Raw genomic sequence first — 17,879 nt, forward strand, 5'->3', positions numbered from 1 at the left:
TAGTTTTACATTTTTTACTTCAACTCAACAGTGGCTGATCTACTTTCTACAAAATTTGGAGCTCCTTATCACATCCAGGGAAACGTGAGGCATCATAACCTTTTTTTCTGTATATTATTGCTTCTAGATTTTGCATAGAATTATGGGTAGATTTTATATAAAATACCCAAAATTTAAAAAATTGTTTCTTTTTTAAATTAATCATCTGTTTTACAAAAAAATTGATCAAAAACAAGATGTTGAACATTCATATCTAGTCTACTTACAAATACAATCTCTTGATAAAATACATCTAATTTGTCTATTCTCTCAAAGATTTAGAATTACTTGGTAGTATCCAAAGCCACCTGAGATCTACTCCCTTGTAGATATGCATGATATGGTTGACTGCAGGTTCTCTGTAAAAAAGTCTGCAGCATATCCCAATAAAATAGGTCCATTGTAAGCAGGTGTCCCTTCATTGTTGTATGTCTAGTAAGAAAGCCCACTATGACTATCAGCTGATTCCTGCAGTACTTTCACATACACAGCTCTTTTATTACTGAATATTCCCTGTTGACTGTATATTTCATCGCTGTATATATCTCTTCTCAGACTTTATAGAAAATAAATTTTATATTACTAATAATTTTGAAATATTAATAAGTAACCATGTCGAAATAGTTCTCTTATTTTAATATATGCATTTGTTTCATTTTAGGCAATTTAATGTTCTAAATATGTAATAACTTTCATTTTGTAGGTAAAAAGAGTTAACTTTCCATATAGCCAACCGTTATACAAAGACCTAATGCCATTAAGATGTGATAAACCTCGAACTCAACCATTTACAGCTTCTAGAAACCCACTACCACAAAAGGACAAAGAATTACTTCTTTCTGATTTTGTTCAACCTAGAAATATTCCAAATTATTATAGTATACCTAGTATAGATATTAATGACAAAATTACTCCTTGTAGAAATACTAATTTAAGATTATATAAACTGTTACAAATAAATTCCAGTTAAAAAATAAGTAATAATAAACAAGTTAAAATTATTGTATCAAAACAACTTTGTCTTTTAATTTATTATTCTTTAAACAGTTCAGTTAATTTATTGAATCAATCTGTGATGTTCAATACAATCGGGTAAGTAAAAGAAAACACAATAACGGTAAAAAAGAAACAAATATTGCAACTAATCTATTTAACTTTCTAGTTGTAAACCCAGCTTAATATATTAAAGCAAAATAATTACCAACAGCAACTAATATCACTTAGAAAATGTGTGTTCTGTTCTTAGCACTGAACAAATTAAATTTTACTTGTTTATGTATGCTAACATTAATTTCAATACATGCTTCACAAACCTATATTTTGAAAGCAAATATTTTCTACAATTGGTTAATATAGTTTATTTTCCAGATCTCTAGTACTCTAGTGGTATTAAAAGCACCTTTATTTTGACATATACGCATGCACAGTTTTGCATCCTTTTTTTCTGTTTTATTATAAAAAATGTTAACGATTCAGTAATAAGGAGACATAAAATTTCATTAACCCACATAGTAATAACTTATTATAAGAAGTATTCACTTCTGTTAGCACTCCCCAAGTGCCACAAGAAGTTTTTATTTTTTTTTTTTAAGTTAATGAGTGACTGTATATGGTAATTGATTGGAGCCCATTCATATGCGAAATATACATGCGAAATTTGGCACATATTCATGTGCCAAATCACCAATATACATATAAGAGACGTAGCTGTCAAAAGATAGACTTACTGTACTTTATCAAATAACATTCAGATATACAAATACTCCAGTTATAGTTTTTTATTAACTGTTAAAAAAAGTGGTAATGATATTGAAACCAACAGTCTCTTTGTTCCAATGGTGCTACAGCCTCAGATAAGTTCTGTCTTCCAGCATCCCTTTCCTCAGCCGCTCTCCTCCAATTATCCACCCTCGATAAATCTCTAGCATCAGTACTCACTTTCTACTGGCCGATGTCCCACTAAGTTAAATAAGTTGCTTCAGAATAAGCTATCAGAAAATTAAAGAAATATAAGCTTTCTTAACACATAATTAAAAACTGATAAAAATTCATCTTGATAAAACATAAGAATCTGGATATTATTATTCAAGCTGTCAAATGGAGATGAGAAATTCACAGATATTAGCTTTTAAATAAATTTAACCAATATGATTATATGAATAGTATCTCTATGATACTGAATTTGAGACATACATATGAACCTTTAAATAAATCAGTACTGTTGAATCCTGGTGAATTGAAACTTCTTGGTTTCGTTACTAGGAATTGCAAGTATTTCTCCATTGATTCAACAAGATTAGTATATTGTTGATTAGTTAGAACTATTTTGGAACACTGTTCAGTTATTTGGTCACCCTATTTTCAGAACAATATTGATACCATAGAAAGAGTCCAGCATAAGCACAATTGAGATATTGTGCTTACCATGTCCACACTACTATTGAAAATCATGATTATTCCCATATCCAACAGCAATTATCTTTACCCTCACTCAAGAACCATCGTGATTTCAGGAGCTATATTTATATATAAGATCATATAGGGATTTATTTATTGTCCAAACCTGTTAAGCCAGATTAACTTTAATGTTCCCCATCAAGCTCTACATTACCACAATGTTTTCAATATTCCTTTCCACAGAACAACTTATGGTATTCACAACCCATTGGATAGATACATGGGACTATTAAATGCTCTTGATTTTGATATTTTCAATGTAACTTCAACTCAGTTAAAAAGATCTCTTGCTTTGTGATATGTATATTGGGATTGTTGAATTTTGTTCTTGTTATATTTTGTTTGTTTTTTTATTAGTATGTAAGATTTTTAGTCTTATTTTTTAAACTTTTTTAATATTGATTTAATGTAACAAAAAAACACTGAAAACTTTGTTTTCAAAAATTTTCGCAAAATTTATTATAAAAACTTATCACTACAGCCGTTTCGACAGAGTGTCTCTCTCAAGTGATCTATTTTTGGCAATTGTGTACACTTTATAGTCTTTAATGAAATAGGTTGAGGAGGGGAGAACTGTTTCTCAAGTTGGTCATTCAGAATTATATCGGTGTTTTTTAATTTGTTAATTTCCATAGATTCTAACAAAGATAGTATAAGGCCTTTATTTTGAATGTGAAGAATTTTAAATTCGTCATTAAAAGAATAGTGATTATGATCTAGAAGGTGAAGTGTGTATGTAGAATCTGTTTTTCTATTATTGAAAGCTGTTTTATGTTCTGCTATTTGTTTATTAAAATTTCTACCAGTTTGACTGATGTAAGTTTTTGGACAGTCGCCACATTTAAGTTTGTATATACCACTGTGTAAGTGTTTTTTATTTTGGCTCTTGTTGTTTTTAATATATTTGCTTAAGTTGTTGTTTGTTCTGAAAGCTGGTGTTATTCCTTTCTTACAAATAACAGTTGAATCCATCAATTATTGATTTCATATTATAAGTAATTTCAAGTTTTGAATCCTAACTGTGATATTGTATATTGTAATTTAAACTGTTAATGGGGTTATCCCGTGTATTAAATAAATAAATCCAATTATTGGCTTTCTTGGGAAATAGAAGTTAATAAACATGAATCAACTTCATAAAACTTTTTCTCATAGCGGCATTTGACCTTTTTTTGGTCTTTGTTGAGCTTAATCAAGGTTTCCTGGTTAGTTTTCAATAGATCCTCATCATCTTTGGAAGTATGGTCAATCAGTGGTGCTCACCTCACAGTATTAATGACCACAACTGAGTATCAATTGGACGTAGTTATGCAGAAAGCTACCAACCCACAATAGGCTTAAATTCGTACTAAACTACATTCATTTTACATATTCCCAATTGTCAATAGAAGCACGTGAAAGCCAAACAGGGTCGTACTGATGTGTATCATATGATTTTTAAAAATATTTACTTTTGAAACTATGAGTGTAAGAATTTCTTGAAATTTAATCATTAAATCACAATTAAACTAAACTCTAAAAAATAACACGACCAGTAAATAACTTAACAATAACTATAACATAAATATAACACAATATGTTAACTTAAAAATCAACACGACACAATTTGAATTTAAACATGCTGGCAAGTTTGGATCTGTAACATGAGAATCTGTCTGGCTTAAGGCAATAAATTATATTTAATAGCCTCTTGACGAATGAGACTGCGAATATCAACACGTGCTTATGTTGACAGATGGGAATTTGCTAAACGAATGAACTTTAAGTTTATCTATATGTCAAATATTTTAAACTGCAGAAACCTACCAATTAAAATTAATAACTGTTTTTGTATTAACCAACCCATTTTCTTAACCTTGTAAGATTTCGGTTTTTGCAGAAAAATACCAATCCACTTGGCTGGTATCAATCGTGATATAATGCGACCAAGTGGGTTGGTTGCCTTCTGCGTAAATAAAAATCTGAAATTGTTGACGCAACTGCGTTGGTTGGTAGTTTTCTGCATTATGGAATCTTCACATAACCTCAAAATATTGTTGTTTGGTGTATTTTGGCTCGTGATATTAGCAAAATTTTAAGTCTTTTAATGATATTTTATAAATCTAAAGTGTTATTTTGCGATACAACATGTTTAGTTCCCGTACTAGGCAGATTTTTAATCTGCTTCAACAAAAAGAACAAGAGCAAGGTAAGATTTTAGCAATATTTTTTAAATAAAATTAGTAATATATTTTTTGTTGTTTAAATGAAATAGGGACTGAAAAAGTACTAGACTCAGTGGCGCACCGAGGGGGGGGTTTTGGGGGTTAAACCCCCCCCCCCCCCAGGACCCTATTCCGACACTGTTACTTACACATTTTAAGGACTCAAAATGGAGGTAACATCATAACCCAAAACATCAAACCCCCCCCCCCCCCAGAGGCAAATTCTAGGTGCGCTACTGACTAGACTCCTCTCAAACAAATGAAAATGTAGCGGATACTATTACAAATAATCAAATTCCATGTACTAGTAAGGAAGTAACTATAACAAAAGACGCCCAATTAATCAAGGAGTGTGGATCTATTAACAAACATTTTATCAGGGAGGAAGAGAAAGTATTGACTCAAAAGATTGATGGGAAGAAAATTACATGTTTCTTTTGTGGGATTGATGATTGATGTTTAATTTTTTATTTTAGATGTTCATTTGGAAATAAACCATCCAGGTGGTTCGGAGGATGACGATGACTCCATTCGCGACCCCAATTACGAAGCTTTAAGTGATTATTCTTGTAGTTCAGATTATGAACCAAAATTTTCAGAACAAGATCATGTCGTTGCTGATTTAACAGACACCACCTTAGAAAATAAAGTTTACGAGGGAAGGCCAAAAAAAGGAAGAAAACGGAAATTTGACAATCAAAACAGGACAGAAATGAAAAAGAACAGGAATAGCAATGAACAATATTACAACCATAAAGGAAGAGAAATTAAACCAAAAAAAATTTTAATTACGATTGTAATTGCACTTTAAAATGTGCCGAACATGTACCTGTCGAGATACGAAAAGTCGAGTTTGAAAGATTTTGGTCATTGGGCTCATATGATGCCAGGTACTCCCGCCATCGCAGCGGGAGTACAGCAGCTTCAGAAAAAACGACTTTATGGTAGAAATCCAGAAAAAAGAAAATTTTCAAGGATCTATAAAATACAAGACAAAGTGGTATGCCGTGAAATGTATATTAAAAGATTTAACATCACAACATTTAGAGTTAATACCGCTCTAAAGAAATTTAGAGGCGAAATTTCTTTGACTGACCAAAGAGGTATTAAACAAGGAGGGCAAAATAAACTTCCAGAAGCCAAAATTCAGGAGGTAATTAAACAAATTAAGAAAATTCCAAAATATAAATCTCACTATCGTAGAGAACAAACAAGCGCTGAATTTTTGCCCCTGGAAATGACAATACAGAAAATGTATGAGCTGTATAGCCAAGAAACCGAAAAACCTGTAAGCATGCCATCCTATAAAAAAATATTTTACCAACGATTTAATTTGAAATTCAAGACACTCAAAAAAGATACCTGTAATATGTGTGATAAGTTGAAGATACAAATTGATAATGAAATAGACCCGGAAAAAAAGAAATATTCCAAAAAAATTATACCAATCACCTGAAAGACACAGAAAATGCTCAATATTTAAGAAGACATGACTTTCAGTTGGCTAAAGAAAATGAAAAATACGAATGCCTTACATTCGATTTAGAGAAGACATTACCTTTACCAAGAATACCGACAAACATTGTATTTTATAAAAGACAGCTCTGGGTATACAACTGTGGTATTCTTAAACATATAAATGCTCACATAGAAAAAGGCGTCCAACATCTCATTCTCTGGAGTGATTCATGGGGCGGTCAAAACCGGAATATTAAGTTAACTCTTATGTTAAAAGCTATCTTACATGAATCATCTACTTTGACTGATATTACTTTAAAATTTTTATGTTCAGGCCACAGTTTTTTACCCAATGATTCAGATTTTGTTCAAATTGAGTCGGCATTAAAAAACCAGCAAAGATTGTATTTGCCCTCCGAATATGTAAAGGTAATGAAACAATGTCGAAAAAAAACCTTTTGTGGTAACGGAAATGAACAACTGTGATTTTTTGAGTGTCAATATGATCGAAAAAAAAATCGTCAACAGAAAAACAAGCATCGACAGACAAAAAATAAACTGGCTAAAAATAAGATCGATTATGTTAAAAAAAGATGAACCATTCTTGCTGACTGTTCAGCACAATTCGTTTGACGCGCCTGTACATAAGATTGATATTAAAAAGAAGGAAGAAAGGAACAGCACAATAAGTAAAATAGAAGACCTTTTTTTAATGAGTATGCTATGGCCCAATGGTAAGATGATTGCTGCAAAAAAATTGCAAATCTGAACGAGATGATGCACCTTATCCCATCAGACTGCCAAGATTACTACAAAAAAATACAAGGAGATGACAACATTGAGGAAGATATCGATGGGTATAACGTAGCTAGTCTTGATTTTGAACTTGAAGATGTTTCATAGATTTTTTTTTCAATAAATGATTTTTCTTTTGTATAGATCTTCCGAATTTTATTTTTTCTTAATAATACATAATAATGCAGAAAGCAACCAACCCCAAAAAAAAATTGCTGTATTTTTCAAAATATTGAAGAAAATACTTTTCTTTTACTTTTACTTTGTTAAAAATGAGATATTTTGCCAGATGAAAATAAAAAATTAAATTTTTTAATTAAGCTGTAATATATACTATTAATTTACTGTTAAAAAAACGATTAATATCGATTTACTCAAAACTCTACTTTTGAGGGTTGGTAGCTTTCTGCATAACTACGTCCAATTGCCCCTGACTTTTTACTTCTTTCTGTTCTTACCCTTACCAATCAGATTAAAATGAAGGTTAGTTTCTAGTTTTTCAGGTAATCTGGTTTTAAAAGTTTTTTTACTGTATTTGAATATTTATTTGCTCTCACTTGGCTTTGCTACTATTTTTCCAACATTGTATTGATTTCTTTTGTTTCTGTGAACAATATGGTAAACCTGCTTTTTTTCTTCTATTTGCTAATTTTACTTGTTCAAAATTATTTCAAATGGAAAATAACAAATAAGTACTGATAAATGTCAAATTCAAATAACTAATCAATATCTTACTGGGGATTGTTAGGCATTTGGCACAACTGATTACAAAGAACTGCATTTTTCTAAAATTTATGGTCTTTGAACACTGATGCAAAAAAACAATTGGAAAACCCTGTTCTGTAGTAATTTTATCTACACTAACCATACTGATGATGATCAACAAATCAGAAATTGAAGATGGATGTCTTAGTTGAAGACATTCATAAATGGATTTTAAAAAGAAAACAATTAACGGATTATATTAACAAAGTGGAAGAAGGAAGATTGGTTCGATATAAACTAGTACACATCAAGCACAGGTTATCCCCACTATATGGGGGTATGTGGATTAATCATAGAGGTCAAACATATGCAGATAAAACTTAGGTACATAAAGTTAGAACTAAAAAAGCTTAGGAAATATGTCTATAATAAATTTGCTTGAAAAATCAAGAAGAAACTTTTATCTAGTAGTATTACAATTTTAATTAACAATAGATTTAACATAACTGCTTGGTTTGACTTATTTTCTCATATTCTTTTGATCTCATACTGTTATCATTGATTTTGTCTGTAAAATGTTGGAGATCCTGTTAATTTTTTCCAATACCTTAGTCATTTCTCCTTAGTCTTAGTTGTCTAAATTGTTTTTTCAAATATTATTTTAAATTACTCTCAAACATTTGGTTAAACATATCCAGAAACCTCAAAATAAACTATGTTTTACACATAACCACTAAATCAGGAGTTATTTAATTATGAAAATGATAAGGAAATGTCAAACAAATATAGCATAGGTACAATGTAATGTATAATAAAAAATATTATCTATGTTTGCCTGTTAGGTTTAGTATGATAAGGAATTTTAAATAATAAGCTTGGAATTATTTTAACAGTTTAATGTAACAAGCAAATAAATTAAAACAAAAATATATCTACAAATTATTCTACACATACAATCAATAAGTTACCTCATTAAATACTTGGTATGTTCACCTTTTACTAAAACGTTTCCATTTGCCTTATTTTTTATTAAAACTTCACAGAAAGCAAGAGTTTTCCCTACTTTGATAGTATCTGATTCAATAACTATCTCTTCGCCCAATTTTGCACCACCCATGTAGGACACATTTATGTTAACAGAAACGCTTTTAACAGCCCCTTTCTCATGTGTAAATAGACCATAACTAGAAACACTATCCACTAAAGTAGCTGAGAGTCCTCCATGTAAAGTTCCCATGGGATTTGTATGTTCCTCTAGAACTTTCAATTCTGCGATACACTTGCCATTGCCCATCGATACAATATTCAAGGTTTTCAAACATTGCTCAAATGCTTTGGTTTCTTTTAACATATTTACGAGATGTTTTAGTTCAAACTTACACATTTTAGGTTTTAATATTTTAAACAATCACAGGTGTGTTAATTTACTGCGATGAAAAACAAAAACTCGCTGTTTTTATCTATATAGGCGTAATTAAACCTTAAACTACATGGGAAAATGTAGAATTGAAATTGACTAGATACTAGATATAATCTTTGTAAAATTTTAGTATAAACTAATTGAACTAACAAGGATCTAGGTACACCCCAGTAATATCTGCCGGAAAGCTTCGCGCATGCGCAGTTTGGCATTTGGTGTTATGTTTGTGTAGTAAAAATTATGCGGAACACGGAACACGAACAGTAGAATAGAACACATAAATAATAACATAACCTTTCTTTTTGCTTCAAAGTTTATTTTTTTTAACTACTAGAATATGAATGTAATATCTATGATTGCATAAAAAATTATTGTTATGTTAGTCAAGAAAGTAATGTAATGATAAAAGTTGTGTAACGACTAGTCCAAATCACGTTAATCCTGTGACCGGCCTAAAAATAGTGAAAAGCTTATCTTCAAAGTTTGGGGAAAAATAAAAATGGGACAGTGTGCGGTTTTAGTCGGGTAAAAAGGTGTTTGATAAGCGAAATGCAACATTTACAGGAATTAGTCTTTATACGAGCCAGAAATCTGACTAAAGCTTTTTTTTGAGGGACCTAGCAAGCACAATGAAAATAACTACCTAATTATTTTTTAAACTATCTAGAGAAAAAGCCACCTTTACTGACAATAATCAAAATATGATCTGTTGTGTTTATAGTGGTGAGAAAAATTGTGATTTGCCAATATTCCTGTTTAACACTTGTGGGTATATTGATTTAATGTGCTAATGTAATATTTAAAAAGTACCAAGGTGTTTGATTCTACCCCTTCAAGTGAATGTGCCAATTTATTTTGTATCAAAATTAAAAAATATGTAAAACACATAATGTAAATTAAATTTATTTGACTTATTTTTGTTTTGATTTCTAGTGTAGGGTAAACTACACAATGTGATTGTTATAGATAAGAACTTATTAAGTACCCAATTCCTCTTAAATTGTTTTAATATAGTTTAAGTGTTATGGGGATTGCCCAATGCTTACAAACAGCACCTAGATTAGATTTTAATTGTAGCTTCATCATTTTGTATAATGTTTATTCCTAAGTGTTGTTTACATGTACATGTATTTTCCAAAAAAATATTAGTTGAATAATCAAATATTTATTGTGAATTATATATACCCTAGAAAAAGGATGTAACTGCATTTTTTTAATGAGATTTCTCTTTGGTTTTTCTCAATACATATTTACTATTAAGGCACATTATGTATTTATCAGGCAACTTTTGCATTTTATATAAATTGTTGTTGGATATTTTTCAGCTCTTGGAGAAATTTTGTTACAAGTCACTTGAATTTTGTTTGAGATGCTCTATATTTGAATTAGTTTGGTATATTTGGTCTTTTAAAATCAATAAACAAAATTATGACTATTGATACTTTCAACAATTGTTTATCTAATAATTTCAAAGACTGGTACAATATGGGGCCATTTTCTAACTTCGAATTGTATTTTCTGTTACTGATGACATATGTCGTTAAAATTAAATTAAAAGTTTAATTCAACAAAGAAAATAAATATATTCATAATATATTCATCCATAGAGTCTTTATATACAGTAAGTGTCTACATATGCAGTCTTTTCTGTGAATGTGTTAAAAAATGAAATTTGGACTGATATCTTCAGAACTTAAAAATTACATGAAGTTACTAAGTACCCTTTTATATATGAACATTAAACTTTTGTTAAAGGTGAAATAAAAACACACTTTAGACTTCTTAAAATTTTATTAAAACAGATATGTACAAATTTATCCATTTCCACACCACAGTATTGTTTTGAGAACTGCTGTAGGATAAATGGCGCGTTAACTTTTTTATTATAGTGGGAAGTTTTGCCAGTAGCCCTATTATACCCACTGATTTTAAAAAGTATAGTATATAGTATATAGAAGAAATATAGAAATATAGAAATATAGAAGAAATGTTTTCTGTATATATATATATATATATATATATATATATATATATATATATATATATATATATATAGGCATCCATAATTATACCTACCTATATAATTGTCAATTTGGGTGTATTAATTGCATCGCTAAACTATCAATTTCATCAGCTGATGGTACTGAAAGTATTTTCTTCTTTTTCAGAACTTTCTTAGTTTTAAATAATCGTCTCTGAGGTTCTATATTTTTGTTACCTGGAGTAGTCATTGGAAGTGGGAATGATTTGCGATGAGCTTGATTATTTCGAATTGCTTCTAAGGTTGGTTGTATAGGAGCAACTATTGTTTTAATGGCCTCAATTTCCTCCAGTGTTTTTGTGTTAAAAATAAGTTCCTGGATAGTTTGGGCAAGTTTTTTTTGTTCTTCAAAAACAACTTGTGATTCCTTTTTTTTGGTGCTCAGTGCCATAACAAGGTTTGTAGTTTCTTCTGATTGGTCAACTTCATTTACATCAATGATCATTTTATCTAAAAAGTGTCCTTACTATGTTATATGAATATGAGATTAGGTAAGTACAAAATGTTATTACAAAAAAAATAAGAAGGTTTATTCTGCACTATTGTAAAAAAAACGTAATAAAATTGTAAGTTTACCCACCTGATAATACTTCTTTGCAAATATTTGTTGGGTTTTGCTGTCTAAACTTGCATACTAAGTGAATATGTTTACACATATTCCACTTAATACTACAGTCTACACATGTATAACGGTGAATACACACACCACATTCACTACATTCAAGCTTGCATGTACATTCTGACTGTAACTCTTCCACAACATAAATTTCATTACTTGAAGCTGATGGCACTATCCAACCAACATCTATTGCATCAACTTTACTTATATCCAGCATTTCACTTGTTTTATGTCTTTGTCTTAATTCAGATAATTTAGTGCACACTTTCCCTTTATGAACTATGATAAGTCTTTCAAAAATTTTGTCTCGCACAAACTTTAATATTGCACTGATGGCTTTGTCTAATCTTTTAACATATTTTCCATTAAGATATATGTGTTTAATGGTCCTATGCATCCTCTCTATATGCATGTTAGTATTAAGACCACTAAAGAGTCTAAAGCAATATGCCCAATGTTCTGCTTTATTTACATAATGTTGTTGAAAATAGTCAGCAAATTCTACAAATTCTGGGCTTCCTTGGCAAAACACCAAAAATTTTTGAATTAAGATATTAAAAGTGGCTATATCTCTTTCTTGCAATAACATTCTAAGCATTTGGTAAATGAGAATCTAAAAAATACGTGTTTTAAGTCATATTTAAGCACATTTAAGTATCTTTACCTTTTTTTCCTTATTAAGGACTTTTTGTAAATTTTTTCGCCAAGCCCTATCTACATGCCAAGAGCAATAAAGTCTAAAAGTAATATTAAAAACTTAATAAAAATTCTAAAACTACAAATTAAGTATACCTAAATTCAGCAGGATGCATCACTTGTAACCAAGCATTATAATAGGCTTCAGCCATATCTGACATGAAGACTCAAGGCTTAATTTTTTTCCCAATTTGTTGTTCAACACGTGAAAAAAAGATTTTCATTATTTCAGCATCATTCCTATTAGAAATTAGAAATGCACTTGGATAGCCTTCTCTGAGATTATCAAGTATTGTATGAAGCTCAAATCCATATCCATTTAGCCCATGGGTTCCATCCATACAAATACAATCATCACCAAACCTTAAAAAATAAATTATAAAGATGTAGGTAGAAGTACAGTTTACAAATATGTCAAGATACTTAAAAAAAAAACAAACCTTAATAATAATTCCTTTTGTCCTTCAGTCATTATCATTAGCAAAAAATCTTCTTGCTTCAGTTGAGGGTACTCATTGGATAAACATTCTTGTGGCTTATAAAATAGAATGGATCCACTTACTTAAAGCTCATTTACCCAAGCATCAACGCTAATGGCATCATTTGCATGACGAATAGCAGATATGTTTAGGTTAAATGCTTTTTCAATATTGTACAGGTCTTTGTTTGTAAGTAAATGGGTTCGCTCCAGTTGACAGTTAGTAACTGAATCCCGTACTTCATCTAATATAGACTGCAATGGTATTTTTGCAGCTATTTTGGATGCAATATTTTGACGATCTGATGTTGACAGAAAAAGATGCCCCATATCTTCTTGTAATTTATGTCCAACATGAGTATTACAAAATTGTACTGTACATTTAGTAGCCTTAACTGTCACACACATTTCAGCAGGGCAATACCCATTTATTTTGTTACTCCCTTGTGTTTTAAGAGATCTAATATTTTCCCCTCTTGTTCTAATATTTCCTGATCTATGGCATGTATATTTTATTTTTTTTGCAGTTTATACTCTTCTTAAAACCATGCATATTTACAAATGAGGAGAAAGTTTGCTTTTCAGTAGTCATTTTCCACTCCTGAAATTTATCGAATGTTTGAAATATAAGTGTTTCACTAGCAACAGTCAAGGAATGTTCTGTTTGGTAATGGGTAATCAGATATTTTGAGGATGGTCCTGTAAATTGACACAATGGACACTTTAGTTCCTTTTTCATTACTGCTTGCTGTGATCTTTGGTGGATAATTAATTTTTTAAACATGTCAAACTCAGCATTACATTGTTTGCAATTAAATTTTTTCTTAGCAGGAACTAAGTCTTGCAATTTCTCTAAAAATTAAACAAAATAAGTAAGTAAGTAGGACAGGTAGATAATAAGGTAGTTTAATGGCCTGACACACTGCAACCTTTACAGATCTATTGGGAACTGTTTAGCCTGTCTCTGTCTTGGCATATTTCTCCACCACTCAAGAGACTTGTAATTAAGTAGGAGTATATAGCAAAAAAAATTTGTATTCTACCTGTATGTTTTTGTTGTATATGCATTCTTAAACTACCAAGCTTTACAAATGTAGCCCTACATTCTTCGCATATAAAAGTCCCATGTCCACCTTTAACCTTTGGCGCCAATATATCAATTTTTTCTAAAAGAATATATAACTTGTAAAAACTTTACTGTCTAATTATGTCAGGTTTGGCCCTGTGTTCTTACCAAGAAAAGAAATTTGGTACTTACCTGGATGCTTTCTTTTTACATGCGCCCTTAAATTGGACGCTTTGGAAAAGCTCACGTTGCATTCAGCACAATGTACCATTTTGCAGAGTTCAAAATCCTAATCCCAATGTCCAATGCCTTACTTATATTAATAAATAATATGAAAAACAACAAAAAACTGAAATCTCTTAAGACCTACTCCAAAAATAAATGAATTTGAATTTGACATTTGACACAAAAAATTCGCACAGAAAATCTTGACACCAAATCCTTAAAGTGCGCTTGCGCGAAGCTTTCCGGCAATATTACTGGGGTGTACCTAGATCCTTGTATTGAACTATTCTTCATCAAAAAAATTCTATGCCGTGTTGCCAGTTCAATTGTAAAGTAGAAGTTTTATGATTTTTCCTTGGTAAGCGTGTAAGACAGGACCGAACTTAGCAATAGTGATTAAAAGATATACAATATAAAATAACTAGAACGCGGCCCGCATCAGGATTCTAGAACGTATGATGTTCTACTAAAATGCTTCTGTTTTGTCCTAACTCGATGGTTTTGTCACACCAAAAACATTATATCATTTATTTGTTGATCAGAATCAGCAGACTTCTTGTTTATATAAAAATTAATATTACAAGTCATACTATAACCTGTGCCTGGCATTCTCAAATTTTATCAACATTATTATCATGTTAATATACAATGAAATTTTAACGTTGTAACCTACCATATAAAAAAACATATTTATGTAAGCTTCTAAAATAGGTACGATGTACAACTACAATAAAAAACTTTTCGTCTATGATTCAAAATAAATATTTATAGGAAACAACACCAAAATTTCAGATACAAAAATATAAAGTAAACTAAGATATTATAAACGATAAATAATAACACAAATAATAAACTTAAAGATCATTACCACGAATTAACTGTGATAATAAATGGGCTTGTGTTCTTGTGTACTCTGTTGACGTAAGTTATTAACTCTCCCCACCCCAGTCGGAGTAGGCAACCGTAGTAAGTCTATGAACCGTGATACAACCAAGCATAAGTGATTATAGCCAATATTTTACCAAAAAATATTTACATACTGTTCATTAACAAAATTAAACTGTATCAATTAAAATAAAAGTTTATATTACGCTCCCATTATTCATGGTTATTCTTCTTTTCTCAATTCAGCAATGAGTTTATTTGAGCAATTAATAAGGCGTCGTAGAAATTTTTGTGTTGTAACTTTCCTATCTAATATAATGAATCTATCAAATGATTCCCAAGCTGAGCGAACGAACTATATATGAAAGTTATCCAGGCTAGTTGAAAATAAAACTATAATCAAACGAAAATATATTTTCCCAACACTGTTTCAAAATTTTAATTTAATATCTGTGTTGACATCTACTGTCCTATATAATTGAATAAAACAAGTAGAAAGGCATCGTTAAGGCCGCATGACACTATGCATTTTCTTGTATCATTTCTTATATCGTTTCTGATATAACAAAAAAAAAGGATAGTGTCATACAAGCGTATAGTTCTTATATCAGAAACGATACAAGAATTTGTGTCCGCTGCAGATTCTTGTGCATTTGTGCGCAAAAACGTAAAACTTCTGTCATAATGGCGGCTGGAAGAGAGCTTTGATATACAAAGCAGACATCAGAGAAAAGTGCCCACCAACAATAACCAGAATTAGAACAGCAGTAGCCAAATTGAAAAACAATAAATCACAGGGATTGGATCAAATAGCATCGGAACTACTGAAAGTAGGAGGAGATGTATTACTAAAAACAATACATAACCGCTTTAAAAATTCGTGATGAGTTTAAAGATTATTTTATATCTCCAAATAAGAGAGTAGAATTTCAAGAGCATGCCATTCAAACACATAATTTGTAAAAAAAAACAAATAAATTATTACAACCAAATTATTTATTATTTCTGTTTTCCATTACAGCCTGTTGAATATCTTCAAAAATTGTGGTTTCCATTTTAGTTTTAATATTGAGACATTTTATTTCTTTCATTTTTGAACCACACATCGAGATGGAACCACAGTATTTTAAAAAATAATCAGTAGCCTCTGGCTTGGGGTCCTCAGGTACTGCAGTTCTATTTTTATATGTGTCAAAATTTCGACCAATCATGTGCCGAATCACATACAATTTCCGATAAAGGAACTTTATACAGAGCACAACACAAATGTACGTGCAAGAAACGATACAAGAAAACATAAATAACTTTCTATATCAGAAACGATATAAGAAATGATACAAGAAAATGCATAGTGTCATACGGTCTTTAGAGATTATAGCACTAGTACAAAGATATATAAATGATATTTTTATATTAAATAAGTTAAAATCAATCAAAAATTTATCAGCTCTTACAATTTACATTTAAAAATCGTAACAATTAAATTAAATAAGAATTAAATAAAAACGCATAATTAAATAAGAATTTTGTTGAAAAAAGTGTACCCATAACCGCCAAAGTTAAGGTTTAATATTATGATATTGCTTTAATAAAATTTTGACAACACCGCACTGTTTTAGTTCATTCGCACGTGCAATTCATCCAATCTGAAAAATCGTATTTCTGTACTTTGAACGCTGACATAATTGAGTTTCACACACGTTTCAAGGTATCTGTTTACTAAATACATAATTATAACATAAAATAAGAAATAAATCTATGAGTATGATTATAATACCATTATAATAAACCGTGTATGAAGAAAGGTTACACTTTTTTTGTTTCATATTGAAACACAAATGCTTTTTTGCATATGAATTTTGGATTAGGTAAATATAAAAACATTTTATCAACGTTGTTTTGGCACAAATCATGCAAATTTTATAATAAAAACCTTCAACTTAACGAAGTTAAGACGGCATAATGTTGACTTCTATTGTTCTTCATATGTTTACAAGGTAATAATCAAATACAAACATTAAAACCAACATGTAAATAATTAGAAATATCACAAGAGAACTTCAACGTTTAATGGTTTAGAGTAGGAAATTCTAAGTATACCCTATTCATTCTACAAATTCCCAATCGTAAATAGAACCACATGTAAGCCAAACAGGGTCGTACTGATGTACGACCTATGTATCAAATGATTTTTAAAAATATTTACTTTTGAAACTGTTAGTGTAAGAATTTCTTGAAATTTAATCATTATATCATAATTAAACTAAACTCTAAAAAAAAAATCGGTTGCCTGTAAAGTCGGTTTTACGGGCGAAGATTTTACGTGACAACGTCTTTTTCTCGGTAGAATATTTATTGATATGAATATTATTAAATTGCACAATAGGAACAAGGAATTGAATGAAAATAAGAATTGCACAAATTTTAACTATAGAAATATATTTTGTTTACTAAAACATTGTACATGTAAACTTAAACTTAACTAATTTCTATTTGAGTGATTTTGTTGAGGATAGGACGATGATAGGAGAAATAGCATCGCACCAGCGGACCGATCATGTTTGAGTGGGAGAGAGACGCAAGGCATTCGCCGGTCCGGCGGGCCTCTCTCTCGTTCGGTGACTCATCGTAACAGACGTGAGCGGGCGTTACACTTTTTCATGAGTGACTCCGAGCCACAACCTAATTTAAGACGTTGTCACGTCAATAACACGACCAGTAAATAACTTAACAATAACTATAACATAAATATAACACAATATATTAACTTAAAAATCAACACGATACAATT

The 17,879-nt window shown here is 30.4% G+C and overlaps 2 protein-coding genes across 3 annotated transcripts; both read right to left on the bottom strand.

The window, feature by feature from the left end:
- Positions 1-8,539: 8,539 nt before the first annotated feature.
- On the bottom strand, positions 8,540-9,252 carry LOC140445635 (acyl-coenzyme A thioesterase 13-like). Its single transcript, XM_072537845.1, has one exon. The coding sequence runs from the start codon at positions 9,040-9,042 to the stop codon at positions 8,623-8,625; it is 420 nt and encodes a 139-aa protein (XP_072393946.1). The 5' UTR covers positions 9,043-9,252; the 3' UTR covers positions 8,540-8,622.
- A 1,887-nt stretch (positions 9,253-11,139) lies between these two features.
- On the bottom strand, positions 11,140-14,363 carry LOC140446893 (uncharacterized). 2 transcript variants are annotated; one of them, XM_072539478.1, is made up of 6 exons: positions 14,171-14,363; positions 12,875-14,078; positions 12,531-12,797; positions 12,403-12,475; positions 11,700-12,351; positions 11,140-11,569 (listed from the first exon to the last, which is right to left on the bottom strand). In XM_072539478.1, the coding sequence occupies exons 3-6, from the start codon at positions 12,593-12,595 to the stop codon at positions 11,166-11,168; spliced, it is 1,194 nt and encodes a 397-aa protein (XP_072395579.1). In that variant the 5' UTR covers positions 12,596-12,797; positions 12,875-14,078; positions 14,171-14,363; the 3' UTR covers positions 11,140-11,165. The 2 variants fall into 2 exon arrangements, with proteins under 2 accessions (XP_072395579.1, XP_072395578.1); XM_072539477.1 differs by having other exon boundaries at positions 12,875-13,764; positions 13,956-14,363.
- Positions 14,364-17,879: the final 3,516 nt, after the last annotated feature.

This window comes from Diabrotica undecimpunctata, chromosome 7 (genome assembly GCF_040954645.1).
Source record: "Diabrotica undecimpunctata isolate CICGRU chromosome 7, icDiaUnde3, whole genome shotgun sequence".
NCBI lineage: Eukaryota > Metazoa > Arthropoda > Insecta > Coleoptera > Chrysomelidae > Diabrotica > Diabrotica undecimpunctata.